Here is a 12,545-nt window from a genome sequence, read left to right on the forward strand (position 1 = left end):
AGCTGGACATGTGCCTCCCCACTCTAACCACCTGGGGCCGGGCTGAGAGGAAGTCCAGGATCCAGGCACACAGCAGAGTGTTCAGTCTGAGCTCCCGCAGCTTGACAGCCAGTCTGGTGGGGATTACAGAATTGAAGGCTGAACTATAGTAGATGAACAGCAATCTCACATAGGCTCCCGTCCGGCCATCCAGGTGTGTTAACATGGTGTGCAGTACCTGGGTGCCCACGCCATCCATGGATCTGGGTTGAGATCTAGAGACTGGCAAGGCCACTCCAGGACCTTGAAATGCTTCTTACGAAGCCACTCCTTCGTGGCCCAGGCGGTGTGTTTGGGATCATTGTCATGCTAAAAGACCCAGCCAGGTTTCATCTTCAATGCCCGTGCTGATGGAAGGAGGTTTTCACTCAAAATCTCAAATACATGGCCCCATTCATTCTTTCCTTTACACGGATCAGTCGTCCTGGTCCCTTTGCAGAAAAACAGCCCCAAAGCATGATGTTTCCACCCCCATGCTTCACAGTAGGTATGGTGTTCTTTGGATGCAACTCAGCTTTCTTTCTCCTCCAAACACGACAAGTTGACTTTTTACCAAAAAGTTCTATTTTGGTTTCATCTGACCATATGCATTCTCCCAATCCTCTTCTGGATCATCCAAATGCTCTCTAGCAAACTTCAGATGGGCCTGGACATGTACTGGCTTAAGCAGGGGGACAGGTCTGGCACTGCAGGATTTGAGTCCCTGGCGGCGTAGTGTGTTACTGATGGTAGCCTTTGTTACTTTGGTCCCAGCTCTCTGCAGGTCATTCACTAGGTCCCCCCGTGTGGTTCTGGGATGTTTGCTCACCGTTCTTGTGATCATTTTGACCCCACGGGTGAGTTCTTGCGTGGAGCCCTAGATCGAGGGAGATTATCAGTGGTCTTGTATGGCTTCCATTTTCTAATAATTGCTCCCACAGTTGATTTCTTCACAACAAGCTGCTTACCTATTGCAGATTCAGTCTTCCCAGCCTGGTGCAGGTCTACAATTTTGTTTCTGGTGTCCTTTGACAGCTCTTTGGTCTTGGCCATAGTGAAGTTTGGAGTGTGACTGTTTGAGGTTGTGGACAGGTGCCATTAATACCGGTAACGAGTGGAGGACAGAGGAGCCTCTTAAAGAAAAAGTTACAGGTCTGTGAAAGCCAGAAATCTTTCTAGTTTGTAGGTGACCAAATACTTATTTTACCGAGGAATTTACCAATTAATTCATTAAAAATCCTACAATGTGATTTCCTAGATTCTTTTCCCCCATTCTGTCTCTCATAGTCGAAGTGTACCAATGATGAAAATTACAGGCCTCTCTCATCTTTTTAAGTGGGAGAACTTGCAAAATTGGTGGCTGACTAAATACTTTTTTGCCCCACTGTAGGTCCGATAGTGCTGTGTCGGTGTTCGCTTGCGGTGGAATATAAATGGCTGTGATGATGACTTTTCTGAATTCCTGGGGGAAGTAGAATGGACGGCATGAGATGGTCAGCTGTTCCAGGTTTGGCGAGCAGGAGCGGAAGAGAGTCTTGATGTTGTTGGAGTTACACCAGTGGCTGTTTATCTTGAGGCAGACGCCTCCACCCATGGATTTCCCCGACTCTTCCGACCTGTCGGCGCGGAACACGGGGAAGGACTCGGCTGGACGAATGGCTTCATCCAGCACCAGCGGGTTCTGCCATGTCTCAGTCAGGCAGAGGACGCAACAGTTTCTCGTATCCCGGTGGAATGTAATCTTCGCTCGAAGTTCATCCATCTTGTTCTTCAGGAACTGGACATTAGCAAGAATGATGCTTGGCAGAGGTGGACGGTAAGGTTGCTTCGTCATTCTGACCCGAATGCCGCCACGTTTACCGTGGTGCCGTGGAACAGCAGCTCTGTTGTTGTTGTTGTTGTTGTTGAAAGCCTCGGTGAGTAAAATCTCAGGGGCCACTCAGGATCCACAGACAAAAAGTCCAAAAGTTGATCTTTCAGGGAATTTTCTATATCCACAAGTGCATCATGGCCGTAGGAGATCACTGCCGATTAGTTTTTGGCGGACATAGTGATATAAAGAGGGGGAGGTTCGGTGCGTGGTGCAGGACTGGAACCTGTACTTGGAATGGTAAAGCTTGTTCATCAAGTCACATAAAATTAAATACATTTTTATTTATATAGCACCTTAAAATAACAAAAACTATTTTGCTCCAAAGGACCCGTTTAAAACAATAGGAAGCAAGTTACAAAACAAGGGGCAAGAATAAGAGGGAAAAAATGCAAAACACGATCCATGCATAAATAATAATTTCTTCCAAAAAGGGTACATATACAGAATGCATATATCAAAACAGAATCATGTACAAGGTGCTGACAGATGTTGCTATGTATTTGAGGGACTGTGGTATCTGGATCTAGGTGATTTAGATCAGAGTGACTGCATACCTGTTGCTCGTTGGTTGGTCTAACGAGCAGCAGGTAAAACCCCCCTACCCACACACACTCAGGATAGGAGCCCTGTCATGACACATGTCTATCTGCTCCTGGCCAACTCTGTACAATAAACTGGCGTTTATGACCCCCCGTCTTCTGTGTCTGTGCCGGAGGTCCCTGAAACGCCACTTGGGTGGCGTATGGTAGGCGAAACTGCCAGATACATTAACATTTAAATAGTGGGAATCATTCAAATACACAAGAGAATAAAAAAAATGTGTTTTTGAGATGGCTTTTAAAAGATTCAAAGAATCCGCTTATTTGATATGGGGATGCTAGGGAGGCTATTTCACAGTCTTGGGGATGCAATTGAAAAATATCAATCACCAACCATTTTTTCCGTCTACACCAGGGGCGGGCAAACTACGGCCCGCGGGCCACATCCGGCCCATTGGTCTTTTTAATCTGGCCCGCCGAAGATTGGTACAGATTTCATAATTATGACTGCATTTGTGGCACGGTGGGGCAGTGCATTGCACTGCTGCCTCACAGCAAGAAGGTCCTGGGTTCGATTCCCGCCTGCGGTGCTGTTGGCACCGTGCTCCGGCGGGTTATCTCCCAAACAGGAGCCTTTCTGTGTGGAGTTTGCATGTTCTCCCCGTGCTCACATGGGGTTTCCTCCACCTCACGTCAGTAAGGACCCCCCTCAAAAACATGGACCCATCATCGTCTGACCAGCGATGGACAATTATCACCTGGTCCCCGGACGCGTCCACGTATGCTGCCCACTGCTCCTGGCTGTGCCCCCGGAGGAAGGACAAGCCAGGATGGGTCAAAAGCAGAGAATCCATTCCACCGGCCACCATCAAAAGCATGTGCATGTGTGTGTGTGTGCAAGCATGTGTTGTAGTGTGGTGTGTTGCGTGACTAATAAAGACTGTTTCTTCTTTCTTCATTTCACCTTGACCTGTAATGCCTGGCGTTTCCACCAGGTGGTGCATTAGGCGCAGTGACTTGATTTTGCAGCGCCCGAGCTGTTATTACTCTGCTACTACTCTGAACCCATCTGCAACAATGAGTGGGCCAAAGAAAAGAAAAGTCGACAGTGAGTGCCGAGTGTTTAATAAGGAATGGACAACTAAATACTTTTTTACTGAAGTCCGGTCAAAAGCTGCATTGCCAAGAAACAATTGCGGTTTTAAAGGGATACAACATCAGCCATCACTTTTCCACCAAGCGTGCTAATTACGCTAACAACCAATCAATGCATAACAGACGGCTACAGCTCAGATGTTGGCAGCTGGCTTGCAGGCTCAGAAAAACACCTTTATCCGACAAACTGCCATCCAAGAATCAAGCACGAAGGCAAGTTATTTGCTGGCATTCAAATTAGCAAAATCAGCACGCCTTCTCCGAAGGGGAGTTTCTCAAAGAATGCATGGTAGAGACAGCAGGTATCTTGTGTCCTGAGAGCAAGAACAAATTTGAAAAAATTTGCTTATCACGCAGGACAGCGACTCGCTGTGTTGAACTAATTGACGAAGACTTAGCTAGCAAGCTAAACAAAAAAGCGGAGTCATTTACATTATATTCTTTGGCACTGGATGAAAGTAATGACATAAAGGACACCGCTCAGCTTTTAATTTTTATCAGAGGGATTAATGACAATTTTGAGATAACGGAGGAGTTTTTTGCCGTGGAATCCTTAAAAGGGAAAACACGGGGAGAGGACTTGTATGACAGTGTGTCGGCGGTCATCAAGAGGCACAAGCTACTTTGGAGTACGCTCGCCAACGTTACCACAGATGGATCGCCAAATCTGACGAGAAAAATCGTCGGACTGCTCAAAAGAATGAACGGTTCTTCAGAACATAGGCATCTCTTACCTACTCCTTGTTGCCAGAGACCTGGCAGCGCTTCCTCTTACACAGCTGAGCCACATTTGGCTTGAGGGAGGAAGCAATTGAGACCCTCAATAGATTCAAGATTCAAGATGTTTATTCATCACATACATACTTTCATACATATATGCAGTGAAATGTAATGCAACGTACCCAGTGATAACACACAATATGTCCTAGGAACAGTATGGCTTGAAGATGCTCATCAGTAAGTTTGGACCTGTACTTTGACTTATTAAAGTTCACTGTGGAGAAGAGCTTTTCACACAGATATGTCCATGTTATTCCACCTGTCTTAATTCTTAACATCAAGTGCATTGTCTCATGTTTTATATATTTTAATTTCTTGCTCTTTTTGATTAAATTGTTCTTGGTAAATTTGTTTTCTTTTGCGATCGCATGTATCTGTCCTTTTTCCTTCTCTTTATTTCTCTTGTAATAATAATCTATAACTTCTTCTTTATAATATTCAGGTTCTAACCACCATTTGGCTTTTGTTCTTGCTGTCCATCTCATGCTATTTGCTATCCATGTAAGTCTTTTCCCTTTCCTATTTCAACACTCTGCTGTCTTAATTAGGTCACTGATTACTCTTGTTGAGTCCGCCCACTTCCTAGGTCCTCTGTACTTTGCACTGGGTGACAGGATATATTTTCCTTCCACTTGGTGTCACTCCGGAATCAGGTTTCAACCAAGTGACTAACGTTGCTAAATTGTGTTGGCTAACTTGTCAACAAACACCACGGAAGCTGTCACAAGCCTGAGCTATGGTAGCCCATAAGTGATAAAAAAAAAATAAAACTCCCAGGGCAACGACTTGCGCAACGACTTGGCAAAAAGGTGCATGTGAGAAAAATGGGTGGGCCGCACTAACACTAAACTTTGATGTCAAGTAGGGGGCTACAAAATATCATCCCACGGGCCTCGGGTTTGAGACCCATGATGTAAATGGTATGTATCAATGTAAAAGTTTGAACCCAGTAATGAGTCATTGTCCAATTTACATTTAACTCATTTTACATGACATCACTCCTTACATCAGACGCTATTGTCCAAAGTGACTTAAGTCCATTTTGCCATAATATCAAACCAACTGTACATAATATCACAGCTGGCTAAACCTTCTTGAGAAAGAAACAGCACAAGATTACAACATCTGTTGTTGATCATGCAATCCATCCCCTTTCTTCCTGTAGCTTTGCAGATTACTCCTGTCCACCTGCAGCAGCTGGGTAATTACATTACACTTAGCAGACGCTTTTATCCAAAGCGACTTACAATTATTCAAACACCGACGGACGCAGCCATCAGGAGCAACTAGGGGTTAAGTGTCTTGCTCAAGGACACTACAGCATGCTAGCAGGAGGAGCCTGGGATCGAACCAGCAACCTTTAGATTACTAGACAACCAGCTCTACCTCCTGAGCCACCATGTGAGATGGTATGACGGGCATGTGATATTTAAAAGGAATACAGCCAAATGTAATGATTGCAAAAAATGCACCTCTGTGCATAATTAGTTCCAGGTAACTCCTTGCACATAATTGGTTGTTGAGATGCAAATTATGCATGTGTAGAGTTGACATTGGATACATTTCAGAACGCGCTGTCAAGAACTGTTGCTGTCGATCCCAGTGAGCGTTGCACAGATTGCACCTCTCCAGTCAACAGAGGTGCCTTGCGATGTTACACCTTACTTTTACATCAATCTTTCGTAGATTTTTAATTTCTAATTATTCCCGCTGTTCTGACTGAACATCAAGTACTTTTGTAAATCACAATGATGAAACATCATTTTGGAAAACAAATAAAAAATACCCTTTTTTCTTTCTAATAGTGAGAAGTAATTGTATTATTTTAATGGCTGTCATAGTTCATAGTGGTCTATGGCCATCATATGTAAAGTGACAATCTGGCCACAAACAGGAGTGGAGGTTTTCCACGCCCCCATCCCCGCCCTAGTCAAAAACCCGCACCCCAGTCCTGTAGGTGGCAGTAATACACCATCAACGTTGGATATTGACCGTTTTGAATTCGAATGAATAAGTAAGAACGCCCCTAACGTCTCCGTTTATTGACTGTTTCACCACTGACGCGAACATTTGAAAGTCCAGGGCGCTGTGTGCGCGCGTCCGGTTTTGCCCCGCCCAAGACAAGCGCAGCTATATAGAAGTTTCAGTTCAGCGATTAATTTCAAGGTGTCACTTAATTTCCCAACAAGGCGGACAGGAGGACGCCCTCACTAAAATGTCGACAACGGTTAAGTCGAAGGTGGGGGAGAATCCGGACGCGACCGCGGATGCAGTGGAATTGAATTCGGATTCTTACGTTCACGTCGAACTCGAAACCAAAAACAACAACAACAACGACGGATTCCTTGTGGAAAACAATGCTTCCGCTTCTCGAGGTTTGTCGGATATTCTTGTTCTCGGGTGTAACTAGCAGGTGAATAGTGTTCCCTTCGATTCGAAGGTAACCAAGTCTTGCTGGGTTATGACCCGTTCTTTTTCTTGCCAAGTTTTATAGACATATGTGATATTTGCCTATTTAAGTTGCCCTCTCCTGTCGCCGGAAAATGTTTCCCTCCCCATTTAGGGGGGAAACGACCTGGCTGAAAAGGAGCGAACCCACTGCCACGTTGGGTACATTTAACATATTAAAATTTTACATTAAAAATAACTATCTGGCATTGTATTACTAAAATATCTATCTATAGAAAGATGTATTTTTTTATGTAAATATTGGCATTTGTTCGAATAAATATTAGTCCCAGACCGCAGCAATACATTTATGCACAGCACAAAATTAAATACATCGTTTAGGTTTTTTGATTTTTTTTTTAAACATTTTATACATACATGTTTATTAGATGTTGAACTCTATCTACATAAGCAATCGCACAATCAAAATTTGCTTATTTAAATGGTACTCTACTGCGCGATCTGGCAGCTGAACACATCTGCTAACTAGGGCCACGGACAAACCACAGGGCGCTGAGAAGCTGTGTCGGACCACTCCACAGATCACTCTGTAACTCGTCCAGACACTAGTTCAGCGCCCCCTAGTGGTAGAAACCAGTTTTAGTGACCATGCAGCCGGATCGCTTCTTCTTCACTGCTCGCATTGTTCCCGCTGCTCCTTAACAAGATGCTTACTGCTGCAACTGGCGATTCGAATATATATAATTATATATAATATAATAATATAAATAATATATATAATTTTAATGTATTAGATGAGGATCTTTTCGGTACTTCTGTGCACGACGGTAATATTTGCATTTTCAGATATGTCATCATAAAAAAGTGTTTTTGCAACTTTTGATGTCTGAAGGATGTATGATATTGGGCAGTAATTGCAAGGTTGATACTGTCACACACCAGCCCTCGGACTTCCAGGTTGTTGTTCTCAGAAAAACAAACCATTCATATGCCAATTTGCATAAAACAGTTGAATGGAAAATCAAGGAGGGAGGGGAAAAAAAGAATATGGGCCCCATTAACACCCCCTGGATCCCATCCTGGCTCACCAGCGTTGAAGAGAAGGAGTATTCTCAAGGATAATAATAAACACTTACATCTAGGTAAGAGTTGTATATCTAAAATAAAAAAATATATTCACATACTACATTATTTAAATGCCTTGTAAGTCCCCATTACATGTATTGAGTATGCTCATGGACAGTTTAAAAAAAAAAAAAAAAAAAAGGTAGGCCAATAATTATGTCCACAGCTTTACTGGACATGCCATGAAAATGATCTACATAACTACAGCAAATGAGGCAAAGATCTGCATAATTTGAATTTTTTGGGAAAGTGCTCACTAACCTTCAGCACTTTCCCAAAAAATTCAAAGCATGCACTTTTTCCAAACCCAGGCGGTTAAATGCAAAAAAACCCAAAACTTTTCCCCATTGCAAGTGTTTTAAACGCTGTCTTTTTTTGCTTTTTGAGGGGAAATGGAAACCTCATCAATGATGTTGTCTGTATTATCCAATTTCTTCTCATACGTTTTCGTACTTTTTACACAACCGAAAAATATATTTTTTTGTTTGTGACAACTATCAGCACTTTCACCTGAGTGATGCAAGCCGATGCATCCTAATACATTAAAATTGTTGCAATATATTTTTGTTTGTATATTTTTGTTTAATTTACACAGAACTGACATATTTTTCCATCGCCTCGGGTTATCACAAATATATTAGAGTCCTTCTATGTAGTTTGTGTTGTAAAGTTCGCCATACTTTTTTTACTATTTGGGTTTTGAGTGGCGCTTTGCCAAGGGTGGCTGCCTTTTTGACAGGACAGAAGTCCCAATGAAAACAACCAGCGGGGGACCAAACAAGGCTACTGTCATGTCAGGTTCACATTAAGTGAAGGCACGGTCGTGCCCCACCCCCATCCCCACACCGGTCAAAAAGAACAGCCATTTAAACATGTAATACCATCTATCCCTGCCATTAATTGTTGATTTTGACTCACATAGGGTGTCACCATCCATAAAAAAAAAAAGACAAGGTCCTATTTCTCTCTCATGATCACAGGCCAGATGACGGATGACGATGAAGATGATGACGACGATAGTGGCACCGACCACTTCAGCACCAACAAGTCGCGGACCCAGTTGCGGAGAGCTGAACAATGCAGAGAAGGGAATGCAGCCCTTCCCAATACCTTCCAGACAAACAATCTTCTGTATTATGAGAGATTTAAGGCATACCAAGATTATATGCTCGGTACGACGAACACCAGTACACCCACAATTGTTAAACTTTTATTCGCTGTCAGAAATAATGACACCGAGGCCAGGTATCTTTATCCTACCTATGTTGATATGCTGTTTAGTTATCCAAAAATAAATACTTTTACCGTGTGCTGAACGATGAGTATGTAATTGTTTATCTGGCCAACATTATCTATAATTGAGATACAATCTTTGGTAACCTTAACAACTGCATCTGCAATTTCACAATAATGTGTTCTTTCCAATTGCATTTTTGCATCTGAAATTGAATTTAATTGACCTGAAATTGTCGGCCCTATTCTCTACTCTAACGTGGGAGAAAGGGAGCTGTTGGTCTTTAAAATGGGGGGGGGGGGGATCTCTCAAACTTTTGCTCCAACTTTACAGATCGTTTAATCCCTCACAATATGTATCACCAGTGTCCTGAAATTAACATTTTTAAGCAGAAATATTGAAGTTTGAACACAACTGCGCAATCAGATGGTGGATGAACGAGCCGACTTCTTTTTAAAGTGACTTGTATCCTCCTTTGACATGGTTTTTGCACGTGCATTTTTTGGTCTGCACTTACAGGCGACTGCAAGACCTCAGAAGTGAGGGTCTTCACGGCAGACTATCTGGAGAAGGTTGTTAAGCCATGTGATTGGCGGGCGTTGTGGGCTACTGACGTCTTCAATGTTCTTGTTGAGGTAAGGCTGTGATAAATTACGCAAGTAATTTTAATCTGTAATATTATGATCACTAATATTATGTTTTCTATAGTTCTGCCCCATTGCGAATCTCAAGCATCTTGAAAACTGCAAGAGTGGTCTAGCCCAATTAATATTTATCAGCTGAGCTTTGAATGACAAGTACAAGCCCCATTGTAGCCCATGTAATGCGAGATCATCTCAACCGCGTGGCACTAACTAATTTGATGATGTGATCCGATTACGACTGACAGCACTAATTCTTCAGCTCCCCATTAGTTGCACTGTGTTAATTAATTTATATTCAGTGTTCATCTCAGCGGTGTGTAATCAGTTCACTCCCCTTGGCCACTGTGAGCACCATTATTCTGACAACGCTGCTGAAACCAGTTGTGATGTCAGGTCCGGGACGTGGACTATAAAGAGATGAAGGCCTTTGTGAGCCTTCCGCTTCCTCTGCGCTGTGAGGCCCGTGGCTGCGAGTTGAATGAAGAGTCGATGAGAGTGCTGCTGGAGGCTACACAGCACAAGGTGGCCCTGCAGGAGCTCCAGGTGGTGTATGAAGAGTCGGGGGACTTTGACCAGACTGCACTTGCCATTGAACATCTCAGGTATGGCCAGTTGTTTCAGTCTACAACAGAGGGGGATTAACAAAGTGAAATCTTTAGACATATGTCTAAATCATCAATCAATCAATCATCATATTTGATAATTGATCTGGCAAAAGGTTGCCTGGTCGGTGGACAAATCATAAGTGTGTCCTCTAGGACAGTGGTCCCCAACCCCCGGTACCGGTCCGCGGATCAATTGGTACTGGGCCGCCCAAGAAATAATTAATTATTTCCGTTGTATTTATTATCTGAGTCTGAACAATCTTTTATTTTGAAAAATGACCGGATTCTCTCCGGTTACATCTCGGTCACTTGAGCGCCAAAAATTTAACCCACAAGCTAGCAAAATGAGCAAAAAACAGACGTCTTTGGAAAGTTTCTTTTCGAAGGGGAAAAGGGCCGGTGAAGAGACAGAAGAAGAGCCTACAACTTCCAAGAAAAAGAAAGTTTTTAACAGACTGTACCAGGAGTTCTACTTGAAGTATGGATTTATCGTGGCAGGTGATTCCCACAGACCAAGCCCGCTCTGCATAATATGCGGCGAACGGCTCTCTAATGAGGCAATGAAGCCTTCAAAATTGCTTCGCCACCTGCAGACCAAGCACCCTGGATTAAAAAACAAGCCCCCGGGGGATTTTGAAAGAAAAAAACAGGAACACGAAAGACAGAAGAAATTACTGGCGGCCACCACATCAATAAATGCAAATACACTGAGAGCATCATACTTGGTGGCTAACCGTATTGCTAAGGCTAAAAAGCCATTCACTATTGGTGAAGAGTTGATCTTGCCCTCCACTAAAGACATTTGCCGTGAACTTCTAGGAGAGGCTGCTGTTAACAAGATAGAACGGGTACCTTTGTCGGCTAGCACTGTGACTCGGCGCATTGAGGAAATAGCCGAAGACATTGAGAAACAATTGTTGGAGAGGATTAATACGTCACCGTGGTACGCACTCCAGGTAGACGAATCTACAGATGTTGACAATAAGGCAATACTACTTGTTTATGTGCGATATCTTTATCAGGAGGATGTACATGAGGACATGTTGTGTGCACTATCGTTGCCAACCAACACCACAGCCGCAGAACTGTTCAAGTCGCTGGATGGTTATATATTAGGAAAACTTAAATGGTTCTTTTGTGTCGGCATATGCACAGACGGAGCTGCTGCCATGACCGGACGGCTGTCTGGTTTAACTGCTCGGATTAAGGAGGTTGCACCTGAGTGTGAATCTACGCATTGTATCATTCACAGGGAAATGCTTGCAAGCCGAAAAATGCCACCGGAATTGAACAGCGTTTTGAATGATGTCGTTAAAGTTATTAACCAAATTAAAGCACACGCCCTTAACTCACGCCTTTTTGAGCAGCTTTGTGAGGAGATGGACGCAGAGCACACACGGCTTCTCTTATACACAGAAATAAGATGGTTATCCAGAGGGAAATCGCTGGCCAGAGTGTTTGAATTACGAGAGCCGCTGCAAAGATTTCTCTCAGAAAAGAAGTCACTGTTGGCAGCACATTTCAGTGACGAGGAATGGGTCGCAAAACTGGCATACTTGTGCGACATATTCAGCCTGCTCAATGAATTAAATCTGTCACTTCAGGGGAAAATGACAACAGTCTTCAAGTTGGCAGATAAAGTAGCTGCATTTAAAGCCAAACTGGATTTGTGGGGACGGCGCGTGAACAGAGGCATATTGGATGTTTCAAACATTAGCGGGGATTTTGTGTGAGACTGAGCGTGAGCCTTCAGTCTCACAGCTGGTGCACGATCACCTGTCTTTGCTTTTAAAAGAGTTCGAGCGCTACTTCCCAACCAAAAAGGACCCACGAACTGCCAAGGGATGGATCCGCGACCCATTTATCAACAAACCAGGTGAATCCAGCATGTCTGTGCAAGAAGAAGATCAACTGCTGGAGATCGCAAACAACGGCGGCTTTAAAAGTATTCTCGAGACAACAACTCTGCCGATGTTCTGGATTAAAGTCATGGCAGAATACCCGGAGATCGCCACCACAGCACTTAAAACCCTGTTGCCATTTCCGACATCCTATCTGTGTGAAGCAGGGTTTTCTGCCGTGACAGCAACCAAAACAAAACAACGGAGTAGACTGGACATAAGCAACACACTTCGGGTGTCAGTCTCTCCCATTACCCCAAGA

At 43.6% G+C, this 12,545-nt stretch overlaps 1 protein-coding gene across 1 annotated transcript in view; it reads left to right on the forward strand.

The window, feature by feature from the left end:
• Positions 1-6,458: 6,458 nt before the first annotated feature.
• The window catches only part of shcbp1 (SHC SH2-domain binding protein 1), a 43,499-nt gene continuing 37,412 nt past the window's right edge, over positions 6,459-12,545 (forward strand). Inside the window, exons 1-4 of the mRNA XM_079997563.1 lie at positions 6,459-6,740; positions 8,880-9,071; positions 9,653-9,768; positions 10,171-10,379. Of these exons, the coding sequence (XP_079853689.1) occupies positions 6,581-6,740; positions 8,880-9,071; positions 9,653-9,768; positions 10,171-10,379 (677 nt within the window). The 5' untranslated portion in view covers positions 6,459-6,580. The remainder of the gene's footprint in view (positions 6,741-8,879; positions 9,072-9,652; positions 9,769-10,170; positions 10,380-12,545) is intronic.

The sequence above is a fragment of the Zeus faber genome (genome assembly GCF_960531495.2).
Source record: "Zeus faber genome assembly, chromosome: 3".
Classification (NCBI taxonomy): domain Eukaryota; kingdom Metazoa; phylum Chordata; class Actinopteri; order Zeiformes; family Zeidae; genus Zeus; species Zeus faber.